The sequence below is a fragment of the Onychostoma macrolepis genome, chromosome 08 (assembly GCF_012432095.1).
Source record: "Onychostoma macrolepis isolate SWU-2019 chromosome 08, ASM1243209v1, whole genome shotgun sequence".
Lineage (NCBI taxonomy): Eukaryota > Metazoa > Chordata > Actinopteri > Cypriniformes > Cyprinidae > Onychostoma > Onychostoma macrolepis.
This window is the reverse complement of record NC_081162.1, coordinates 15,122,592-15,148,517: the sequence shown is the minus strand read 5'-3', so window position 1 is coordinate 15,148,517 and position 25,926 is coordinate 15,122,592. Positions and strand designations below refer to the sequence as shown.

The following is a 25,926-nucleotide window of genomic DNA, read 5'->3' as shown; positions in this document are numbered from 1 at the left end:
CTCACCCAATTTTTCAGTTGTAATACTCCCCTTCAGCCAGCAGATGACAATCTTTGTTCATTAAGTGAACTGACCTTGCTTATCTCATTGCAAACCATGTGTGAAACTGAAATTGTTTTTTGAAATAAGTATCTCACTGGTCTTTATTCCACATCATTTATTTAACTTTATTCACCAAATAAATCACATATCATATTTTGTTGTTTTTCAGTCTTGTTCAAACAAATGAAGGTTGACACAGAATACATTATGCTTTTAATGCATGATAAAAAACAATCAAAAAACATGATGCTCTGTGTGAACTGCCAACCCTTGCGTTAAGGAAATATGCTTTCTACATTTTTCATGGTTCAGTAAACATTGGTGAAATCTGCAGGAAGTTCTGAGGATCAATAAGAAATCGGTGACAACAGAGAGATTTTCTTATTCCTTCTCCTCAGTGTTCTTTGTCCTTGTGTTTGGGCATCTGAGGACATCTGTGATTTTTACAAGTTACATCATCCTTGCCTTCCTTACATTTCATGCATTCTTTCTTTCTTGAGTATCTCTCACAGGAGGTCGTTTTGCATTCTGTCAGTCAGTTGTCTGACTGGAATTTCACTCTGAACGGTGCCCTCCAGAATACGTGCAGTTCTCTGGGGACTTATTTGCTGAAGACGTGGCTCTGCTTCTGCATAGACATGACATGCCCCATAACTCTCTGCCTGTCCACTGGAAAAGGGTGTGGAGGTGCTGGCATCCTTATTGTTGCACTGCTGAAAGTTCTGCACCTGCCGGTCCTTTATTCCTGGTGTGGGACTGGCCTTACTATGGCTCAAACAAATCCTGTGGCGGATGGTTTGAGTATCCTTACTCAGTGACTTGCGAAAGTTGGGTTTGAAGAGAAGATAAACCATAGGGTTGTAAATGGTGGAAGTTTTGGCCAGGATGGCTGCCAGCGCAAAGGCGGTGGGTGGGACCTGCTCGTTGGCACTGAACGCAGCCCACATGGCAACAATGGCATACGGGCTCCAAGCCATGAGGAAGCCAATACACACAGCCACTGAGAGCTAAAAAGAAAACACACCACATACACCTAGTCAGCATGCAATAAGATAGAAATATTTGTTTTTAAATATTTTGAGATCATATTTTAACCTCTGTAACTCATATTCTCGCACACATACACACTACTTCAGGAAGAATGCATTAAACTGATCAAAAGTGACAGTATTTTTGTCTTGTTTTCCAGTACAAATATCTTAACATTCTTTAAACAAGATTCATTTACTTGAGAAGCAAAATGACTTAAGATATTAAGTCTTGTTTAAATTATTTGGATTAACTGAGTTTATACTTACAACAAGATAATAAAAATTATAATAATTCAAGGGGGAAAACAAGATTGTTTTTCTTATCCCCTGGAATTTTTTTTCTTGCTTTAATTTTCCAAAAAACAAGACTTCTCCTCCTCAAGTAAATGCACCTTGATGTAAGAATTATAAGATATTTGTAATGGAAAAAAAGATAAAAATAATAAAAAAGTATTTTCTATTTTTTTTTTTTTTGCAGTGAAGACATTTGATGTCATGAACATTTATGTTACATTTATTATGTTACAAAATATTTCAATAAAAAAAAAAAAAAAAAAAAAAAAGAATGCTCTGTTATGAAAGAATAATCCTGGGAAAAAAACTGAAAATATTCTCCCAAAGCTCTCAACTGTAGGATACTATGCAAGCTGCTATATTCCTTTATTATCAGCATTACTGCTTATATTTTGTGTGTCTGTTGAAAAATCGCCAAATGTTTGTAAATGAATGCAATGTACACATATGTTTAGAGGGGACATTTGTGTGCCACAGTAATAAACATTCAGCACCATTATATTCAACAGTGCAGTTACACATGGGTACAGTATACCAGGACTTCATGACACAGTTTTGAAAAATATGTCTGGGACAGCCAAAGGTACAGCCAGCCCTTGTCCAGAGGACAGAGGATGGGTAATCAGCATTACGTTTTGAGGGACATTAGGTACATACTCAGAAATAGCATCACGTTCATGCTGTCTGCGCCACAGGGCAATAAAATACGTTATATTTGCACAGTTTGATAGTGTGGACGCCACGTGTGTTTTTGTACACTTTTATTGTCCCAGGGGTTGATTTGTATTAAAACCAACAGATTTTTTGCTATATAAAGGTCACTGTAAACACAAAAAACAACAATGAACCCATAAAGCTTACTTACCTTGACAATAAGAGCATGTGCATTGGCCACTTTGGTTTGTGGTGAGACGTGCTGTTGAACGGCTTGGCGAGACCCCCTCACTGTGAGCAGGATGAAGGTGTAAGAGAGGATGATGATGGTACAGGGAACAATGTAACAAAAAATAAAGAGACTGATGATGTAAGACATGGCAAGGGCATCATGGTATGGAGTGTACCTGGGAACAAAGAATATGAAAAAAGCATGATTGCAGAATCTGTTTGCGTATATTTCACATATTAATGCTAAAATGTTTGTGGTCGTACCAGTTTATGCAGCAGGCGGTTCCGTACGGTTCTGGTCCAAAACTCCCCCAGCGGACCAAAGGTCCCACAGCAAAGACAGATGCGTAACACCAAACCCCAACCACCATCACACAAGCGTGGCTGGATGAGAATTTGTTACCTGCGGAAACGAGGACTGCATGAATAAATATTTTTACGAAAAAATGATCTGACTGGTCAAGGTGGCTAATTGGTCTGCCTGTATGATTCTCCTGACACAGTTCTGAACAGTTGGAATTATTATAATTTCATATCCCACTGAGACAGAAGGAAGAAATGACCTGGTGCTTCAAGCTCCAGCAACCCCTTAAATGTGTGCTCATTATCTGCGTGTCTTCTTTCTTTCTTCGGTTCATTTTTCACCACTCTGTCTCTCCTATTTTGTCTAATTTTCTCTACATGTTCTGTTTTGTTCCACGTGTCCTATGTTATCTTTTTATCTTTCTTTATTTTTGAGTATCTTTCCATTTGTTTTAAATGCCGATTCTTGCGTATTTAAGCCAGAGGGCCTTTTTATTTCACAGTGAACTGAATGTGACAGTTTTCAGAATCTTTAGACAGAACACGGCGCTAGCAGTCCAAAACACTCAGACCTGAGTCCGCTGTATGAGATCCCAAAAAAATCGCATTCAAGAGAACAGTATCATTTTAGACTGTTACACTCTCAGAAATAAAGGTACAAAAGCTGTCACTGGGGCGGTACCTTTTCTAAAGGTACACTTTTGTACCTATTAGGTTCAAATATGTACACTTTAAGTACTAATATGTACCTTTAAGGTACCAAAATGGACCCTTTAGGTACAAATATGTATCTTTTGAAAAAGTACCGCCCCAGTGACAGCTTTTGTACCTTTATTTCTGAGAGTGTATATGTTAATATTTTAATCTAGAAGAAGCCTAGAAATGCATATTTACCATGTCAAGGCCTAGTAATCTAGGAATTAGATGCAGGAACCAAAATGAACAATCACCAAAATAAAAATTGTAATTGTAAAATTGTAATTATATTCAGAGTTGCAACACTGTTTAAAGTGAAGTCAAATTTAAGACATAAAATTAAAGAAAAAGACATTTGTTTTTACTGACTTTTACCTTTATCTATCTCTTACGCTTTTTTGTCTTCAGAATTCCTTATAATGTTATATATGTAAAATATTTCTCACATAAATTAACAAAACAAAAATACGAGTAACAAAATCACAGTGTTTATTCATGTTATTTGGCAGGTGGTGTTTTACTAAGAGACAGAGACTCATATACCATACTTATATTTAAGAAATAGTAAACAGTAACACTTTGTAATTGTTTATAAAATAATAGTTTGGTTAAAGGGTGACAAAAGAGCATCATACCGTAATTTGGGACACAGACTTTGAGACAGCATACTGACGACAAAGCAGTCAGGTTTGTTAGGCTGCATAAGCCAAATAAAACTCCGCACACAGCATAGCACAGACATACTACCTCCCCAAACAACCACCTACAGAGAAAAAAGAGAGATCATCTTACTGTTTTTGCTGAACTCTGAAACATCCCTTTTCTTTATTTTTACTTTAGAACCATGATACTGTACTGAAAAATACACCAAACAGTATCAGGGATGTGTAGGGAGAATGAGAGAGTGCGAAGCTTACTTGCTAAGCTAGCTATACCACAAGCTACTAACAAAGATTAGCTAACTACATTAACACTAATTAAGGTAACAATATCTTTTTGTATAAATATTTCAGCATTTATCAGGCATCAAAAACATAAAAAATGGAACTTTGAGACATAACTACTAAACCTAGAAAACGCTCAATTATAAAATGCACGTTGAAAACATAAGTGCTGAATAACAGTGCAACACTTTTTAACCTTTATTTTTGAATGAAATGTTTCACTAAAATGAATCAGACCTCTCAACCCTACAATGTGGAATAGGGCAGAGCGCACTTGAATATTAACACTTTTATAAATGTAATTTCTGATATTTTACAGAAACATAAATTGTAATATTGTGAAGTCTCTCTCTATTTTTGTTTTGGTCTATTAGAGTGATGAACAGTGTGAAGCAGGATCTCACCTGTGTGCTAGAGCAGATGGGATAGCCAGAGGAAACAGAGACAGGGTCATCCCTAGATCACTCACAGACAAGTTCACGACGAAAAACTCTGCTGGCTTCAGAGATGACCTCTTACGGTAGGCTACAAACAACAGCATGCCATTTCCCAGGAGCGACAAGACACCTGGGTGAGAAAAAGAGATCTATCCCTCCTATTCATCTTTTCATCAAAGTAGCTACTGAATTTGTAAAGCTGTACTGAAAATGTGCCCCTGACAGAGTGACATCTCCATCCCATAGCTGACAAACCTGTCACATGAAAACACCATTTGATCCTAGAGCTTGGAAATGCTAAGCAAACCCTGCTAGGTATGGTGTCTGTAGTAGTCTAGAATAACAATGATCCTTATTTCTTTTAACAGACTGGATTTGGATCAACCCATGAGCTTCAATAATCCATGCAATTTGCCCACTGCATCGGAGGCATAATTCAAGTTCTCACTATTAAAAAGCACTGAATAAACCACATTTGAAGGTGTAGAAGACAGCAGAACTTTACAGAGGTTGTGGACTCACAGAACACTGAATAAAGTGATCCCATGAGGATGTCATGCTGTCTGGAGATTGTGGATAGAAACAGGCCGCTTTTTGACGCATTGCCCATCTGTGGGGAAGAAATAGAATGTGTCAGATACAGTTTCAAACAGAGCTTCAAATGCATCTCTGACTGTTCTCAGACGCATTGGCTTTAGATTGTGAACTTGTATGACTTTTCTTTATTGCATGCAACACAAAAGGAGATATTATATACCAGAATGTCCATGTCTTTAGCAAAAATGTTTTCGAGCTTTAAATAGGTCTGAGCTACAAACTTTTTTAAAGAGTTTGCAACTAAAAGTTCCGGTTACACTTTATTTTGATAGTCCACTTTACACATTCTACTAACTACTGTATAAGTAGCTTTGTAACTACATGTCAACTAATTCTCACTAATCTGCAACTACATGTCTACTAACTCTCAGAGTAGACTGTAAGGGTAGGTTTAGGGTTAGTAGAATAATACTTGCAAAGGTTCTCATAGTCAGTATGTTGTATGTTGTGAACCCATCAAAATAAAATGTTAGAAGTTATTACAGACAGACTACTAATACTCTAGTGACTGATAGTTGACATGTAGTTGCAAAGTTACTTACTGTTAGTAGAATGTCTAAAGTGGACTATGGAAATAAAGTGTTACCAATGTTCCTCTGAGATGTTTCACATTCTAATTCATGTTTTTCCTGGAAAAGTTGAAAAAATGACACCTCGATTTGATGAGGTGCTTGCGATTAATTTTTCTATTTCCTCCTCTCTCTCAGTCTCCTCTTGACGTACTTGTGGCTCTTCTCATTCTGACAGATCTGTCAAGTGTTCAACACTTCAATCAATTAACATTTGGCTGAATTTAGATCTTTCACTGTAGCAGGCAAATTGCCAGTATTAATCAGTGAGTTATTTGGTTCTGGTTGAACGGTTTGACAGGTCAGCTGTGTGTTCATTCATACTGTGCATGGTCAGTGAGACAGTCTAATTGACAAGGCTGGTAAACTTGTTGATTTGGGCTCTATGAACAATTGTGTTTTTATGTGATTTTTATTATCTTTTAGCGGGTGTCTTTTATACCATCACTCTTTGTGTGACACATGATAATTGTACTACTTTGTACAACTACTTTATACCATTAGAAACTAAATTGTTATTTGGTTGTAATCCACTAATTCTTTGTGGCTAATGTAATCATAATATAGTAGCTGTTGCTGTTATTTTTATTGTTAAAAACAATTCAGTGTTCAGTATTTCAGTAAAGAACCTTTTGTGCAACGGAATGATTTTATGGATGTTAAAGGTTCTTCAGTGAACCGTAGATGCTAATGAAGAACCTTTTAAGAGTGAGAAGAACATGTTTTAAATAAGCCTCAACCTCATTTTCTCCCTAATCTGTTTTCATTCATTTCTCTGGTGCAAAGCCCCAGACAAAAGGCCATTTTGGTTTGGATTCATTTGACCTAGGAACGCCTCTAGACTAAAAGCCCAGCTGGATTTTGCTTTCAAGTATTTTTGTCTCATCATTTTCATCATATACATTTTCTTTCTCGCTGGCCAGGGTCCTTGATGTATTAAAGCAGACAGCTCATTTTGAATTAACCCTGCCGACTGCTTTTAAACCCCAAACACACTCCTAGATTCCATTTCTGTAAAACTGCACAACATCTCCTGCTGCCATGTCATTTTATTAACTCAAAGCCAGACTTCTACAATTACCAACATTTTCTTGATAATTGCTAATGCTCCCCACCTCTCCTCGCTTAACCTCTCCTGACATTTCCTATCCTTTTTTTGAGTTGAAAAGTGAAACATTTTTTTAGATGATGGTATCGCGTCTCTTAATAAGAACAACAATGTAATAAAATACGTAGCTTGATTTTTTGATCAATTTCTTTTTCCCTTCATTCAACCTCTTATCCTCACACTTTCAGAGATTTTAGTTTTGCAACACTGACCACTCCCACACAAATGTGGTGAAGTGGTTTTCTCCATAAAAAGACAAAGCACACTTCTACACTCTCAGAAAAAAAGTAGAAAAGCTGTCACTGGGGCGGTACCTTTTTAAAAAGCACACTTCTGTTCCTTATTTGCCCCTGAAGGATGCACATACAGTGTCTAAATGGTACTTATGTACCTTTTGTAAAAGTACCGTCTCTCTGACAGCTTTTGTACCTTTTTTTCTGAGGAAGTTTATATAAGGCATATTCTCTCTTAAATGATGTGCCTTTGAAAGACACATTTGCTCTGGCTGGTCTACATTTACATTACATTTGTACATTCATGTAGCAATGTGATGTACAAATGAGGAAAAATACAAGCAGTTTTTGAATTTCGCATAAAGGAGCCAACAATACGTGCCGCACTAGATCGGAATAGAATACAATTATTTTCTTAATTTATTTTTTTCAAAATGGTATTATAAAATTAGTTGATAATATAATTATAAAATATTATAAACAATATGAAATATTACAAATATTATATTTTTATAATGATATGACCATATGTAAGTGTATTTGTAACATGATGTTTCAGCAAGGTATCAACATGCCAGTTTATCTTGTAGACTGATTCACAGCCTCCTTATGGACCATTTATGCTATGACTATGTGTAAGAATAATTGAAATGAAACAAAAAGGTGTTTCCAATATCAAAACCTCAGCATTAACAGAAACCAGTTTAATTCACAGAATAACTCAAACTAAGCCATACAACAGTAATGTACAGCAAAGGTGAAATAAATTGATGGGTTTTTATTTTCTGTCAAGAGCAAAAACCATAAAAGCCAGCAAATAAAATGTATTCCCAGGTGAAAAACAAGTACACTTCCATAATGTACTTAAAGTGCTCTATTTTCGCGCACTAATTTTGTACTTATTTTAATTTAGTATCATCTAAGTGTACTGAACTGTGCTATTTTGAGACACCATGAATATGAACTAAAATGCGCTTTTAACATACTATCTTTGTATTTAAAAAAATGTATTTAGTTACCACTTGTAGTACACTTGAACCCATCTTTCATTCACTAGTACACTCAAGTGTACTACAAGTGGTAGCTAAATACATTTTTTAAATACAAAGATAGTATGTTAAAAGCGCATTTTAGTTCATATTCATGGTGTCTCAAAATAGCACAGTTCAGTACACTTAGATGATCTTAAGTTTATCTTAAGAAGTACTAAAGGATAATTTTTAGTATATTAAGTACAAAATTAGTGTGTGAAAATAGAGCACTTTAAGTACATTATGGAAGTGTACTTGTTTTTCACCTAGGTTTACATTCAATAAGATATTTGGATTCAAAAACACATTTATCACAAAACCATTCAAATATTCCTTTCAAAAAGCTCATACATAACAGTCACCCTTTAATACTTGCCACAGAATAACAGTGAGCTCAGCGCGGTGATGCCTGGTTTATGCGATCCTATATTTACACTCAATTATAATCCTCAGACAGAACTTACCTTCCAGTGGAGAGTGTGTGCTTGACTACCCACATGGAGTCCAGGTAGAATCCAAAGTATGGCAAAACTCACACACACAAACAAAATGAAGGACAGATCATGATAGAGAGACACTGAAAGACATAAAAGAGGAATATCCTCAAATTCAGAGAGCTTGATCTCTGGTGCTCGGTGCCGGAGGATGAGCAGGTGAATGGCAGTCAGTCCGCTTTGACAGTGAGCAACTCTACAACTGATTCTTGATGTGAAGGACTCACATAATCCGAACAGACTCAGAGTCAGAAAGCCACAGTACTGACGTCTGATGTTGCTTAGAAAGCACACACTCTCTGCTACTGGTCCTCTCGCTTTTGCTCTCCATCCATCTCTCTCTCTCTCTCTCGCTCTGCTCTTCTTGTGTATTTTCCCTGTCCCCTTGTTTTTGACCCTCCTCCCCACTCTGATTTTATGGCTAGACACTTTCTCTCTTTGTCTCTATCTGTCTGACTTTTTTGGTACTTCAATGAAACAGACACATTTTCCTCACATTTTTTCCTCCTCATGCTATTTAGGTGAGATTGGTATGTCTGATATTGGCTTTTGATCCAATCATTCACTAATTGTCTCTTCTTGCTTTTTTTTTAGAGATTTATTTTTGCCTTTTTTTGCCATTGTTGTTATAGGACGGCAGCCGTCCTCGAGCCGGGATTCGAACTCGGGACACAAGTAGCACAACGGTGCTTCATGTCGGCAAGCTGTCCACAAGGCTATTGGTGCCAACCTTTCTCTTGCTTAGAAGAACATCTGCGATGGCATTTTCTTATGGCCACAGGCCATGATGTCATAGCTTTCCAGAAATCTTCTGCATCAGCCTCCCGCTAAACAACAAGAAAACAGTGTAAAATCGAATTTTGTCACTTTTCATTTCTTTGAATCATGTTTGACAAATCATTTACATTTTTCGGACTGCTTTTTGCTCAGTTGTAAAAACAAACAACAACAACAACAAAAAAAAAAAAACTCCAAAAGTTGAATATAAGCTTTGAATACAACAACTCATTTAATTTGCTCACCATATTTCACTGTGTATTTCAACCACCAGACAGGCACACACCCCGCTGCTTGCAAAATCTTCCGTGATGCGATTAGCTTCCGGAAAAAAAAACATTGTTCATCAAGACAATACAAAAAGTGTTCTGGGGTTCTTTTGATCCGACATCCAAGACATGCTTCAAAGCAATCCGTCTCAGTGCATCCCATGCATTTTTAATAGAATCTGAACTGCGGTGGAGATTACAGCAAGAAACAGCCACCTACGATGAGGTGCTTTATAGGTAGATTTTGTACTAGGAAATGATGCATATTATATCATAACTTCATAATCCTTCATAAACATGCATACAGATGAGCAAAACTTTCAGGATTAGGCCTGGAATGAGCCAAGGATATCTCAACACTATCAAAACATATCTGTATTCATTTTAAAATCCAATCCCTGTCACAAGTTTCAGATCATTCCACTAATTAATTTAATCAAAACACTATTAAAGAGTTACAGTGAGGTAAACATCTGAAGGTCTAAACAACCAGAATGATCTCCTATGACATCCACAGGTCTAACAAGCAAAAACAAGTAAGATATTTAACATTATTCAACAGCTACCTCCGGTTCTCTAATCTGATTGGCTGTTTCAAGAGTGCTGCTATTTTTACAGCATGTGACTGTTTGCTTGTTTGCTTGTTCCAGACAGACAAGAGGAGAGGAATTTCCAAAGTATTCAACAACTCATTCTGCAGGTTACATTTATAGACCAGCAGGTGGCAACAAATGAATGTTTGAGTAGGACATTGACTCAAATCACTGCCATGGGTGGGTCATTGAATCATTCACTCGACCAATTCATTCAGAAACAGCTTCCTCAGTTTCTCGGCAGAACACAGATAGACCAAGTAACTGGCAATATTGCGTCTAAAATGTAAGTTACCAAATGTTTTTGCTTATGGAACCGTTGTATAAAAGCAATATCAAACCTGTGACGTTATATTCTAGCCACAGTTCAATGTGTTTCTTTTGCAAACTAAGACTGTGGCCGCAGCATATGTGTGTGTGCGTTCCTGGTTTCCTGCTATTGCACCGTTTAAATTTCTTCTCAAAGTCAGTAGGTGAAAATAAGGTAGCCTACTGTAACTCCAGGGTAACCCAAATGACTGCATGAAGCCGCGAATAACAGGGTGAAGCAAGGATGGGCAGATGGATTGAGGGAGGGAGGGAGGGCTGGAAGATGAGATGATATGGCAAGCTTCAGGGTGAAAGAGTAAAGTTTGTGCATCTGACACAGCAGCACACAGTTTTGAAAGACACACATGATCCCATACAGACACTCAGATATATTGAAAATATGATATATGGCTTCTTTTAACTTTCATTTTGTGAATGTTAGCCAATGTTTTCCTGTTCATCAGCACCAGTTACATCTGACACAAAATTGCTAAAGCATAATATAAAAGTATATAAAATTATAAAGCAAAATTGTAAAAGTAAAAAGGAATTATAAAAAGTCTAATATATATAATTTATTATAATAAAATATATTGAATTATATATTTTTATTTTACTGACATTATAGTGCCGTACTTTGGCCTGTATTAGATGCAATTCTGAGGCTAGATTGGTTAAGTCATCTTGAAAATTGTCTTGTTTTCAGAAGAAAGGAAACAGCATGATTTGTTTTCACTAATTATCAATCACCTCATTTAGAAGCTAACAATACAACAATATTCTCACTTATGTCACGCCCAGGGGGAGACAATTCATTGTTAGGTTTTGACATACATGCATATCTTCCTGACGTACAATTTTGTGTCACGTTCCACTGCAGCTGTTGGAGGAACATTTAGAGGAAAATTAATGTAGGGTTTCTGTGACAGTATGGTGGTCCATCATCTGCTCCGAAAGAACAGAACAGCAATCTCCTCAACTGAAAACCAGAAATAAGTAGTCTAAATGAATAAATGAAAAATGTGCTTTTTGGCAACTTGTTAGGCCAGCTGGTCAGCACAGCCATTATGCCACAGAGACAAGATGGATGTTGTTTGCACAGAAAAAAAAAATGTTGCCCACATTTGTCAAGTACTCTGATGCCATCTACCACATCAATTAATTTCATCTGGAACCTGTACTGGACACATCCAAGAGATCAGCAGATCCACAGGCTTTAAAAAAGCAGACGTTCAATACTCCAGTACGGATCTGAACTTAATCCAGGTTAAAAAAATGGTCATAATGGAATGGAATTCTGAAACAAGAACTGTATTAGCATTTTGGAATGAGAATTGAGCTGGAACCGTTTCCTAAAATGAACCATGAAGAGCCAGAAGATGGAGCTTGCTCACCTTGTGAATTTTCCCTGTTTTCCTGTTTAGTAAACATAAAATGTTTAATATATATATATATATATATATATATATATATATATATATATGTATATATATATATATATATATATATATATATATATATACACATACATATATATATATATATATATATATATATTAAAATATATTGAATTATAGTGCATTAGTGCTCTTCTTTTCATGTTAAAATTTCTGTTTCATACATTTATTAAATTGTTTCCCTTAATTCAAGTGCTACACTTCATGCACATTTAGGAACATGTTCTAAAAACTTAAAATGCGTTGATAATGTTTTGACCAGATACTCTTGACAGAACTTGCATTTTATATCTTGTAATGATTTTTCTTTGTGTCCCTGAATAATTTGTTCTCTAAAAGTGTCAAGATGGTTTTTATTGACAAGAGTTTTTCTGCTGAATGGAAGGAGAAACCGTTGCCGTCTGATGTGGTTTGTACAGAGAGCTGGTCTTGATTGCCTGCTGTTATCACCCCGACTGTCTCAAAAGAACAAACGCAGGATGTTGGAAGTGCTTTTGACTGTTGGGTTTTTCTGATGACATGGTTTTGTTGAGTAATGCTTTGACAATTTTGAAAGAAATCAGTGAATTATAAAATGAAATTGGGGGTTTGTTTTTCCTGATCTCTCTCTCATTTCTTTACTTCATTGGCCATGCAATAAAAGTTTTTCATCATATATTTTATTGTAATAATTACTGCTTATACATCCATAAAATTAATTAGGCTAATATTATTATTGAAGATACTATATATGTGAACCACAAGCCCCCAAGCAGATGAAATATGATTTGTCATCTACACAGAGGACAGATGAGTCAGTATCATCTGCCTCTATAGTTGCGTCATCTAAAAGATGACGAAAGACGTGTTCAGAAAACCCTCTAATGAACCTGAGATCAAAAACATTGTTGTGCGTTTTAGGTTCTTTCCAAAGCCTCATTGATGCAATAAACAGACAGAGAATAATAAATGAACCATGAAATCACAAGAACAAGATGTGTGTGTGAGCTCCTCATTAAAGCTCACTCTCATCTCTGCATCTTTGTTTGACTTTTAATAAAAGAAGAACTTCTATGTCTGTCTTCTTTCATTTTCTTTTTGTTTCTCTTTCTTTCCCTCTTTCCCTATACATTTATCTCCCTGTTCTGCGTTCACTCTCATTTTTGATCAGTTTTAGTGTGATTTCTTGCACTGACTGTACTGTACTGTATGCATATGAGATGTAATTATATTATAAATATACAGATGTAATGTAAAATAAAGATACATAAACAGTATATTAGTGCAAAATTAAAAATTAAAATTGAAGTAAAATAAAATGTGCAGTGCACAGTAGAAATGGCAAGTGACAAATTGAACAATAATAAAATAAAGAAGTAATATAAAACTGAACAATTAACAATGACAAACTAAAGATAAAGAATTTTAAAAATGCCAACATTTTTGAATCCCATTTACGATTTGGGTATGTTGAAATATTTAAAGTGAGAATTACCCATAATTTTTCACTAAACTGTATTCTTTAAACACAATTTCTGAAAAATGCATAATAATTATTTTATAATTAGAACATAATCACATTGATGAGCCCTAGAAAACCCACTCTGTTTTCCTTTCAAACATATTGGTGATCATTTGGATATATTCATACATTCATTATTCATTCTCTTTGCCATGTTGAATAAGCAGAAGGTAATGGCTGTTTAATGACCAATTTAAAAGTTCCAAAATGCAACAATTACCCATGAATGTCAGTGTAGCGCTGATCGAACTCAAAGATGACAGACAGCTGAAGGTTTATTTAAGACAATTAAAGAACTGATAAAACAAAGTAACAGACACTAGGGAACTCCAGGAGCTAATAAATAAAACAAGTAAACACACCAACATAACAGCCTAGGCAGGACAAAACAAAACATGTCTCCAGATGGGAGACACGACAGTCAGAGACAAAGTTTACTTAATTTCAGTGATCTTGTAGCAGACAGACACATACTGTGCTGCTATAAAGCAGCAGTGGTTGCATTCATTGTTTGTTAATTTACAAAACGTGTTGTGTGTCAATTTAATTTAGTAATAAATCTCACCCGGGTATCTTGATTTTGCTTTGATCACACGGCAACCATGCGTTTTGCTGTTCAACAGTTTCAATTCCGAGGTTATGTCCACTCTCTCTTTCTCACAGTCTCTGTAATTGATGATCACATTCCATGAACAGTGACTGTGAATAAGTATGGCAGCAGACCAGAGGCTTTAATTGGGAATGCCTGGTCTTGTCTGGTCTAGTGGCATCAAAAGGCCTGGAAAAACAAAAAAATGACACAAGCCCACAGCACCGTTCTGATCTAGTGCACATCACATGTTATCAGTGATGAAGATTCCAATTCATGCTGGATATAAGAAGACATTAAAGGGGTAGTTCACTCAAATTGTAGTTTTTGACAAAAATGGTTAAAGAAAATGGAGCAAAGAGCAGCAGATTGACAGCAGCTACAAGAGTGATAAGGACAACAGATGAGAAGTGTGATGAATGCTGAATGAAAGATGAAAAGATGCCATGTAATCTGGGACTGACAGAATTGGAGAGGACAGATAGTGTGAGTGTGTTTGCGTTTGCATGTGAGCGTATATTCAAAGTCTCGGACAGACAGCAATTTTCAGTGACATTGATCTCTGGCCTCTCCATTATCTCTCTTTTTCTTTTCTCCTTGAGTCCTTCTCTCACATTGAAATGCACAACATGCATTTGTGTCTCCTAACCAAGTGTTTTCACCAGGTGTTGATTCGTCACACTTAGGTGTGCTGGATAAATGTGCACTGGAGGCAAGGGAGACAGGAGACAGAGCTCCTTCATATGCAATAAAAATTAGAGTGCTGTTAGGGGGTCACAACCTTCCTTTTCCTAGAATCGTGACATATTGAATTTGCAGAAAGGTCCTCCTTAGTATTCAGTGTGTGTATATACGGGGTGGGGGGTTTGGGCAGCATGCCAGTGGCTTCCATAAAGATGTAATGAAAATCTAAATTAAGGTTTCTGCTATGGTTAGGTTTAGGAAATAGAAAATATCACTGACTTAGTGTGTGTTTGGGTTTTACATATTTTTGTGGGGTCCAAATGGTCTCATCTCGAATGATGTTATGGCCGATATTAAAATGAGATATTTCTTCAAAATAAATGTATAAATAAAAAATGAAAATGCTGTGAGTTAATTTAGTCAACAGCCTTATAATGTACAGTATGAAAAATAGATTGATTTTCAGATCAGCTCTGTGCTAATATTTACTTACACACTATTACAATATTTATTCATATATTTTCTGTTTTAATTTAAATTTAGTTTAAGTTTTAGTAATTGAATAAATATTTTAGTAAATTTCGTCTATAACTTTTTATTTCAGTTTTATTAATTTTAGTAGCCTACATCAGCTTAAACTTAATTCATTTTCAACATTTCTAACTTTCATCAAAATCACTAACTGTGCATTTAGGTTTTACATACATGTGGGGTCCAAATGACCCTTGGACTGTAAAACATTTTGGATTCCAGACGTTCCCCACAAACACAGTACTGTGTTAATAAAAATGTAAAAATGAATGATTTAGGATTGGGGGATAGAAAAAAAACATTAGCTCAGTACATAAGTTGGAAAGTTTTTGCCATGATAGATAAATGTTCTTGTGTGCTGCCAGAACAGATGACTGGACATAAACCATTGAAATTAAAACCATAGGCCTACTGGATTTGTGGAAGAGCTAAACCTTTGTAGACGTCAGGAATTGTTTTGTGCGTGAGAGGGTGAGAACATGTTGTCCTTGCTGGCTTAAATATCACTGTCTGCTCTGTGAGGATACAACATCCGCAACAACACCTGTCAGCATCCCAGCGGGTATGCCAGACCCCAGATCTACAGGTGAGAACAAGTGAAGGAGCAGCCGAGACCTTTTTGTTCATGGTGTTCTGCACAACCGAGGTCGCACCCTCTGTATAACTGCATAACCTTTTCAGACTGTGACGGAATGCAAGATATCTGTGATCACTGAGGTACATCACAAGTAGACTGGCTCAAAGTGTGTGAGATGACTTTTGTCTGCCATCTAGTGGACTAGATAGGACAATGCATTTGCCTTGTCATGTGGAATTTGACATTTATTGCTTAAAACTAATATTTATTTTGATTTTTTTAGTTACGTTATCCAATAATGATTAGTAAGCCTATCTTTTTCAATTTCAGTAGTAACTGATAGTAATTATTTAGACTACTCTAGAGACTAATATTTAGGCTACTCTGGTAGTGACTAGCAATAGCTATTAATTTAATTAGGCTACTAGTACTTGTTTGATATTGTTAAACAATTACATTGCTATTTCAAATACTGGAATAAGTTTCTGTTTTTAGAAGCAAATGACTATATTAGGAATAGTTGAGTAGTTGCTGGTAATAATACATAGTAATATTGTATGCTATTGAAGTTACTAGTAAATTAAAATTAAATAATAATAATTTGTCACCAGTATCGTGCGACACAGAAGTCACCTTCAAATGAAGCTGCTTCAAACCGCGTGACCAACTTGAACCAGTTGCGAAATCTGCGTTGGAAAATCTTCAGGTCTTCTACGAAATTCCTGATCGCCCACGAAAATTCACTCAACACTGGTAAGTGTCACCTCACATAAACAACAATGGAGTTTTTTGTCAGTAATGGCATAGTGACTATAGCAGCAAAATAATGATTAGGCCACTTGTATCAGTCACTATTGTATTTCTAGTATTAAAAAGTCATGCTACTGATACTGGTCAGTTTGAATGAATAGGTGAAAGCAGCTGTGATAAGAAACGACTTGCCGTAGCGTTTATGGAAAAACTTCATTTCCCAGCAGTCTTAGCCCAACGGTGCCGTAAACGACACGCCCAGTCGCAAATCTGAACGGTGACGTTTGCAAATCTGATGTTTGTGCTTTGTGGCTGTTTGCTGGAAACGCCACACGCTCAAACAACAAAACACAAGGTTTATTCAGAAGAAATGTCGACGTTAGGATATTAAAAAGAAAAGCCGGGACGCTTGTTTCGGATTCACGCATACTGGCTTCAAACCTGCTACCTGGAGGCCTGTTGTGAGAGGAAATCCCCGGACTGAACTGCGACTCCAGGCCGGTCTGAGAGGACATGCCACCGGAGAGAAAGCTGTTCATAGCTCGCCTTTCTTCGCGTGTTTTACCCTTAAAACAAACGGCAAGTGCCTGAACTAAGACCAAAAGACTTATATAAGACATGAAACTGTCAAACTGACATGAAAATGTGTTAGCACAAATCGAGGAGGTGAGGTTTATGGAGTGTTAGCAGACGGTGCCGATAAACAGGTAGAGTAGCTCAGGTGACCCTGATAGAAACGCATAAGTGATGAATTATATATTAACAACTCAGAAACAGGAAGACCTGAGCAGGTAGATGGTCAAAGTAATCTTTTGTCAGTACGGTCAACTACTTATTCAGCAAGAAAGTTACCGTTATTTTGACTAAAGCTTCAGTATTTAAAAGTATTTTATACGCAAACTGGAAGATCATATTATTTGTATTATTTACTAGGTAACAATATTATTTAAAGCAAAAGTTCTTCGTTCTTTGAGAGAGGATAAGATCTATTTCACTACAAGTGTTGCAATCACCTGTAAGACCAGTGTGAGGTAGTACTGTCATTTTCTCTCCACAATCTTCTTCATCTAAAGACACCATCCCAAAGTTGCTTATGTTGCAGAACCTCTGTTGACGAGGTGACACTGCTTGCATGTTGATGTCTGGGTTTCATCTACTGGTTGTGTCCCTCATATTTGACATAAGCTGCTGATTTCTTAGGCTTGCCATTTCCGGAGCATTTACAACTGAGGACTCGAATCCATCAGGATGAACCGTTACCTGCCAGTGGCACGGCAGCACTTTTTGAGTGCACTCGCGAGCACGAGCGTGGTGGTCAAGTCCATATGTGCCACAGTGATCCTGCTGTACCTGCTCTCCTGGCCTGCTAACACCCCTTACCTGCTTGGCATCACACCTGGCTTCCTTTTCCCACCAAACTTCTGGATTTGGACGCTTCTGACCCATGCAGTGGTGGAGCAACACATTCTCGGCGTGGCGGTGAACATTGCTACTGTGATGGTTGCTGGACGGCTTTTGGAGCCATTATGGGGAGCGCTGGAGCTGCTGATCTTCTTCGCCGTGGTAAATGTAGCAGCGGGTCTCCTATCTGGACTCTCTTATCTCCTCACTTACGCTGCCACATTTGACCTGGACTACCTGTTTGCCGTGCGGGTGTATGGTGCACCCGCTTTTCTGGGGGGCGTTCTTGTAGCGCTGAAACAGACTGCAGGAGACACCACAGTGCTTCGGGTTCCTCAAGTACGCTTGAAAGCCGCCCCGGCACTAGCTTTGCTAGCAATAGCCGTCCTGCGGTTAGCAGGGATGCTGGACACTTCAGCTCCACTAGCAGCATGCGGGTACGGCGCTCTGTCCGGGTGGGTTTACCTGCGCTTCTACCAGAGGCACTCTAGGGGGCGTGGAGACATGTCAGACCACTTTGCCTTCGCCTCGTTCTTCCCAGAGGCACTCCAGCCAGCCGTTGGCTTTGCAGCTGGGCTTGTGCATGCTGCCCTTGTGAAGATAAAAGTTTGTCGTAAGATGGTGAAGCGATATGATGTCGGGGCTCCATCCTCCATCACCATCAGCCTACCAGGCACAGACCCACAAGACGCAGAAAGGCGGAGGTATGTTGATTTAATTCAGAGCAGTTTATAGTTATTTTCTTGGTATGGCTTATATTGACATTTAAATACTAGTTCTTCTATTTAGAAAGTAAAATGAATTGTTTAAATGCAACAAATGAGTTTAGGAATTAGTACAACTTTTTAATGTACAGTATGAAAAATAAGGTATTTTTTTTAGCTAATTATTTTAATATTATTTATGTACAATTACAGTGTTTATTAATATTTTGAATTAGCTTTTATTTTTATATTTTCTGTTTCCAAATAGTTAAAAAATGTGTGAACTGAAAATATAAAAATAAAAGCATACAACAAAGTACTAAAACTGTAAGCTATAAATATTTTTTTATTTTGTTTTAGTAATTTTGCTAAATGTATTTGTCATTTCTATTATTTTTACTGTATCTATTGTCTTTCATTTATTTTTATTTGAGTTTTAGTCATTTTAGTACTTATAAAGTTTTTTTTAATCTAATATTTATATATTATCTGTAGCTCAAATAGTAGAGCATGGCGCTAGCAACGCCAAAATCATGGGTTCGATTCCCAGGGAAAGCAAGAGCTGATAAAAATGTAAAAACTGTAACTTGAATGCAATGTAAGTCGCTTTGGATAAAAGCGTCTGCTAAATGCATAAATGTAAATGTAAAATGTAAATATATTTCAATTTCAACTTTATTTAATAAATTGTTTAATACATTTAAAACAAATCTCTAATACTGATCAAACACCAATACGGTACCGACATATTGTGCATTTCTAGAGCTAATAAAGTAAATGAATTTGACACAGACCAGTCTGATTGTTCTCAGTTTTGATGCATCTATGTCTATTTATTGGCCGAAAACAGCATCAGTGTTCTTGTGTTTCCCCACAGGCAACTGGCTTTGAAAGCTCTGAATGAGCGTCTGAAGCGTGTGGAAGACCAGTCGGCTTGGCCCAGCATGGAAGACGAGGAGGATGATGAAGATGAGGAGATGCGAACAGACACTCCTCTCCTTTCAAGCCGAGAGACTTTGCCACCAGCACCCAGCACCACACAAAATCCTACGGGACAACAGGAGTCCAGCATCATAAGTTTTGAAGATGCTCCGACCCATTCCTAACACAAAAAGAGACGCACATACACACACACAATCCTTGTTTTTGTCCTTCAGAGTTCAGTTTATCCTTACAATCACAAACGCTTCTGGAGACATCTCGCACCAACACAAACACATTATCTTGGTAATGTTTTACATACACAAACGAGGAGTTGCCACTAAATGAACACATTACCTAAACTAAATGACAAAGACATCCATACTCAGTTTTTCAGCTGTACAAAAAAACCCTTGGACTAGCCTGATTCATAGCATCTGCAGTGCTCCAGTACTTCTGCTTTGTAAAAACAAGAATATCTTCTCTCCCTCTTGCCTCTTGTGTAAGGTTTTTGGGAAGTATCCTTTTGAATAAATGCTCTAATGGTTTTTGGGATTCAGTTTTTAAATGTATGGCAGACTCTACAAATGTTTATGGGTTTCCTATTTTTGTTTGTTTGTTTATTTTTTTTGGCCTAGTATCAGAAAAAAGGCAAGATTCCTCATATTTATTGGGAAGAAGATGGGACTTTTTGCTGCTTACTGATGTAACGGCATCAAAAGAATGTCTGGAACTTCAAGGGCAGGATTGCTCAAGATGAAGAATGTTTATGCAAAATTTGGGACTTTTCGAAGAACGTGTGATCTCTAATTTAAGGTTCTGCTCTCATTGATAAGGATGTGGCCCTTTGATTTCCTGTTTTCAGTCATGATGATTTCATAGGTGGAGGCACAGTGAGGAGAGAGTCGGATACAGTCATTTCAAAGATATTTTTGTTCAGAATAGTTTGAAATGATAATAGCAATACAGAATCTGATTCTGTCCCCTGTTGTACCCTTTTCCTCATCTGTACTTTAATGATCTGTCTATATGTGTTGGCTTTGATTAGAGTGTTGCACTCTAAATTATGAGCTTGCATAATGGACCTGTTTTTATAAAACACAGATTGTCTACACAACGTGGCTTGAGTTTCATTAATGTTACGATTTTTGATTAGGGTTCCTGAATTTTACACTTAATATTTTTAACCTTTTTTTCTTTGGAGTTTTTACTAGTAATTGTTGATCTGTTTTCTCATGGTTCCTAGGTGTCAGCCTTGATGCTTCTCTCCCAGACTTATTCTCTGATTCAGGTTTCAGCCTAATTTTCCGATCTCTCTCCATCTATAATAAAGTCTGAATGAAGAGCACACCTGTCCCAGAGGACCTTATTGATTTGAAACGATCGATCAGTGCTTTGTTATTCACATTATTTAGTGTTTATATCTGTGTGTATATACCTGTACCATTCATTGGAGTCTGTAGGATTTTTGTTTTTGAAAGAAGTCTCATGCTCAGCAAGGCTGCATTTAATTGATCTAAAATACTGTAAAAACAGTAATATTGTTAAAAAGAACTTTTATATTTTAATATACTTATAACCTAAATTCATTCCTCTGATGGGAAAGCTGAATTTTCAGCAGTTGTTACTTGAGTCTTCAGTGTCACATGATCTTTTAGAAATCATTCTAATATTGCTGATTTGCTGCTTGAGAAACATTTTTTTATTGTCAATTTTAAATAATATTAAATTAAATTTAAATTAATGTTTTTGTGGAAACTGGTACATTTTTTTTTTTTACAGGATTCTTTGATGAATATAAAAGTTAAAGAAAAAACACTTGTATGAAAATAAATTTAAATGAACAAAGGCTCTGCATCAGCTTTACCATATTAGGCCAAAGACAGTCAAGTGGTTTTACAGACGTTTTATACAGAAAGTTTCATGAGTGAAGGTTCGTTGAGCCCAGAACTTCCATGACTTGCATGTGGATATGAGAATATTAGTTTAAGACAGAGGTGTAAAGTATTGGAGGAAATGTAACTAATTACTGTACTCGAGTATCTTTTCAGATACTTTGTAGTTTTACTGAGTATCAAAGATATTAGCAACTTTTACTCTTTACTTCACTACGTTTTTGAGTGAGTATCAGTACTCTTTCCTCCATTACATTACATTTGAAATGAGTGTTGCGGTAACACATTACATTTTGCTTGGACCTAGCTTTTCTGCAGCAGTTTATTTCTACTACAAAGGATGTGATATTGCCAACTACAGAGCACTGAAAGTACTATATCTTGTGCGTTTTGCCCTTACTCATCTAAACTTGTCAACAAGGCTGCTTTATGTGAACGCGAGCTCCTTAGCAAGAAGTTGTGAATCACAGGTGTTTTATATGAGATGAGGGCATGACTGCAGCCGGCGATGAGGCCGAAACCAGCACATCCAGTGCAAGACGACTTTGCCTTTATAATTAATTTTATTATTATTATTATTATTTATTTATTTTTGCAATTTTGAGGTGTTCAGTATTATTTTGGTTTTAGAAAATAAACGTGATTGCTCTCCTCACAAATCAGCTTTTCTTGTGTTACATGTTCTCTGTGACTTGTCTTGGACGTTTATGTCACTTCTTGTCTCTCGTGGTGTTTGTAGTCAGTTTGTGTCTTATATTGTTCAGCTTGTTACCCTCCTATATATATATATATATATATATATATATATATATATATATATCCCCAGTGTTTCTTTAGTTCATGTAATGGTTGTCTGTTTGCCCGTCATTCAGTTCTTTGTTTCCTTTAGTTTTTGGCTTATTGTTTGTTCTAGTTTTTCCATGAAATGCCTGCACATAGGCCACGTACACACTGCAAGTTTCAGGAGTGACAACCGCATTTAAATGCGGGAGTGAATCCCCTAAATTATAGTTTGACGTGTGTACGGAAGAGCAGTTTTTCCCGCATTTGTAACAATAGCAACATTTTTGCGTCTTGCAGGAGTGAATAAAAATGTAGCCGTTTGTTATATGCCATTTTTTGGCTAAAGAACTGTTTTTGTCCGTCGATTTTAACTACCGCTGATAGACGTGCTGTGTGTTGTTTCTGCTCGGGAGCTTTTAGGCATGTTGTTTGGTCTTAGCTCATAGGCACTTTATGTGGCGTTAATATGAGATATGTTTTTTTTTTTTTTTTGGTGTTATAAAACATAAAGCATTTGGATGTTTTTGCGTTTTTTGTGCTTGTCTTTGTTATTTTTTTTACTATGAAGATCTGGCAACACTGACACTTTACCGCAGGGCTCGTGAGCGCAACTAACCCCGTGTCAAAATGTGGTAACATTAAGACTTCGTTCACTGTTATTTTCTTGCATCTCACATACAGACGAAGACGCATTTGATGCGCGTTTAACCCTTGTGCATTCTTCGGGGTCTTTTTGACCCGCAAATGAAGTTTGCTAAATTAAAAAAAAATGTTCTCTTTTTCCAAATGGCATGAGACTTTGTACAGTCGTCAACACTTTCTAGATCTACAAATAAAAAATAAAATTGGAATGATTTCTTGATTTTATGTTAGTGTGAAAAAAAAACTTACACTTATGGTCTTTGGGGTCTCTAGAGACCCCAGGCAACAAAATGTAAATTTTTAACAAAATATATATATTTTTAAAACAAATGTAATTTTACTCTGTTTATTAATGTTTTTACTCCACATTTGTGTAGTTTTTGGAAGACTTATGATATATTTTAAATTCATATAAATAAATTAAAAGACATTTTTATATAGGTTTTTTTTTACAAAAAACAGCTTTTTATGTAAAATTCACTTCATAAAAGACCCACATTTCTAACTTTCATTCATGGGGATAACATGGATCATTTCACATGGTTTAGTGTAAAATGTTTGCCCATATTTTGGAAATTACAGTTTCAAAAGTAAAAAATTATAATTTTTACCACTAGATGGCTGCAGAGCTCCACTATTTACTATTTGCTATTTGACCAACTGAAAGATATATTTTCACAAGTTTTTTTCAGTTGGATTCATATCTACATATTGTGAAATCACAATTATAACAATAAAAATGATTTTTGTCAAAGTTTTGCATTTTTAGAACTGAAAAAAATCTAATTTTCAATAATGTTACATTATGATTTGAATCAAACCTCAACAAGATGTTACAAAGAGAAAGGTTGAAAATCATCTGTTTTTCATATAATTTTAAGTGTGTGTGTGTGTGTGTGTGTGTGTGTGTGCGTGCGTTCGTGTGCATTGTTGATGTGTCAGTGTCACCAATTTATTTTTGTGGTGGTTCTGCATTTTGGATTATTTTATTTGACAAATTATAAGAAAGCAGTTTTTATGGTCTCACAAATTTATTTGTGTGTGTGTGTGTGTGTGTGTGTGTGTGTGTGTGTGTGTGTGTGTGTGTGTGTGTGTGTGTGTGTGTGTGTGTGCGTGCGCGCGCGCGCATTGTCGATGTGTCAGTGTCACCAATTTATTTTTGTGGTGGTTTTGCATTTTGGATTATTTTATTTGAAGAGACCCCGCATAGAAAATGGACAAAATTCATCCTCAAAATCAGAAACAACACAGAACACACATGGACAGAAATGAAGTGTCACACTTCCAATATTGCAAAATGATCATGCTGTGAACACACATACAGTCACACACACAAACACAGAGGAATAAATTTGTGAGACTAAAAAAAACTGCTCTTTTATAATTTGTCAAATAAAATAATCCGAAATGCAGAGCCACCACAAAAATAAATTGGTGATACTGACACATCGACAATGCGCACACACACACACAATCCCCATGAATGAAAGTTAGAAATGTGGGTCTTTTATTAAGTGAAATTTACATAAAAAGGTGTTTTTTGTATAAAAACCTATATAAAAAATATTTTTTAATTTATTTATATAAATTTAAAAAAATATCATAAATCCTCCAAAAACTACACAAATGTGGAGTAAAAACATTAATAAACAGAGTAAAATTACATTGGTTTAAAAAAAACCAACTATTTTGCAACAAAATTACATTTTGTTGCCTGGGGTCTCCAGAGACCCCAAAGACCATAAGTGCACAACCCAAAATGAAGACCGCACAAGGGTTAAACACGTCATTAACAACTAGTTGTTCAGTTCAGTTCAGTTCGGTACACACTGCGTAGAATTTCTGTAAATGCGGTTGTCTACAAGTGTTGGGGGTAACGCATTACAAGTAACGCGAGTTACATAATCAGATTACTTTTTTCAAGTAACTAGTAAAGTAACGCATTATTTTTTAATTTACAAGAAAATATCTGAGTTACTTTTTCAAAAAATAACGCCAGTTACTTTGTTTTCCCATTTATTGACTGACAAGTCTCCAGTCCCAATATTGGAAGAAATCGGAAGTGCAGTGGAGTTGTGCGCTGTATGAACATGATGTTACTGCAGTTCTAGACTAAATGTGAATGTGCATTAATTCATCCCACTCGCAAAAAAAAAAAAAAAAAAAAATAAAAATTTAGTATTCATCAAAATGAATTAAAACAGTGAAGTGCAAACTCTGAATATAATGTAAACCTGCAGTAATTAAATGTTAAATAACACAAATGTATCTAATCTCATTTTATTAACCAATGTCTTTGCTGCTGACCTTTGATGATCCAGTTCAACCATACTAATAAGCAAAAAATGACTAGATAAACTTACAATTATGCTTCATTGTTTTTAATTGCTGAAGAGTGTTGAAACTTCTTCTCCTGCGTTCTACTGAACAGACGTGAATTTACTTTTCCTTCAGCCTGAGGTTTATTCATGAATTTATTTGCAGTGTGTTCGTGGCCATAGATCCTTGCCTCAGCCTGTTTTCCCCATCTTCTCCACAACATTACAGTTTTTGACTGGCATGTCTCTTTGAGCCTATATTTAGTATAAGTAAAATACTTAAGTACTGTAAAACTCAGATATTCTAAGACTTTTACTCAGGTTGTTTTGGAATTGGTGACTTGTAACTTGTAGTGGAGTAATTTTCTATGGAAGGTATATGTACTTTTACTCAAGTATGGTTTTCAGGTCTTTACACCTCTGGTTTAGGAGGTGCTGATAAACATCAGATTCATCTTCAGGTGTTACAGTCCCTCAGCCTGCACAGTAGGGCTGTCCCCGACTAAGGATTTTTATAGTCAAATCAGAATTTTTTAATCTTGCCGATAGTCTACTGATAGT

General features: G+C 36.2%; 2 protein-coding genes across 4 annotated transcripts; one reads left to right on the top strand and one right to left on the bottom strand.

Moving 5' to 3' along the window:
* Positions 1-328: 328 nt before the first annotated feature.
* Positions 329-16,674, bottom strand: opn7c (opsin 7, group member c). The gene is made up of 7 exons (XM_058785616.1): positions 16,585-16,674; positions 5,155-5,242; positions 4,600-4,762; positions 3,887-4,014; positions 2,517-2,655; positions 2,233-2,428; positions 329-1,049 (listed from the first exon to the last, which is right to left on the bottom strand). Exons 2-7 carry the CDS (start codon positions 5,240-5,242, stop codon positions 549-551), a joined length of 1,215 nt encoding a protein of 404 aa, XP_058641599.1. The 5' UTR covers positions 16,585-16,674; the 3' UTR covers positions 329-548.
* Positions 16,583-21,257, top strand: tmem115 (transmembrane protein 115). 3 transcript variants are annotated; one of them, XM_058785619.1, is made up of 3 exons: positions 16,583-16,704; positions 17,902-18,806; positions 19,684-21,257. In XM_058785619.1, exons 2-3 carry the CDS (start codon positions 17,950-17,952, stop codon positions 19,910-19,912), a joined length of 1,086 nt encoding a protein of 361 aa, XP_058641602.1. In that variant the 5' UTR covers positions 16,583-16,704; positions 17,902-17,949; the 3' UTR covers positions 19,913-21,257. The 3 variants fall into 3 exon arrangements, with proteins under 3 accessions (XP_058641602.1, XP_058641601.1, XP_058641600.1); XM_058785618.1 differs by lacking the exon at positions 16,583-16,704 and adding an exon at positions 16,935-17,280; XM_058785617.1 differs by lacking the exon at positions 16,583-16,704 and having other exon boundaries at positions 16,935-18,806; positions 19,684-21,256.
* The last annotated feature ends 4,669 nt before the right edge of the window (positions 21,258-25,926 follow it).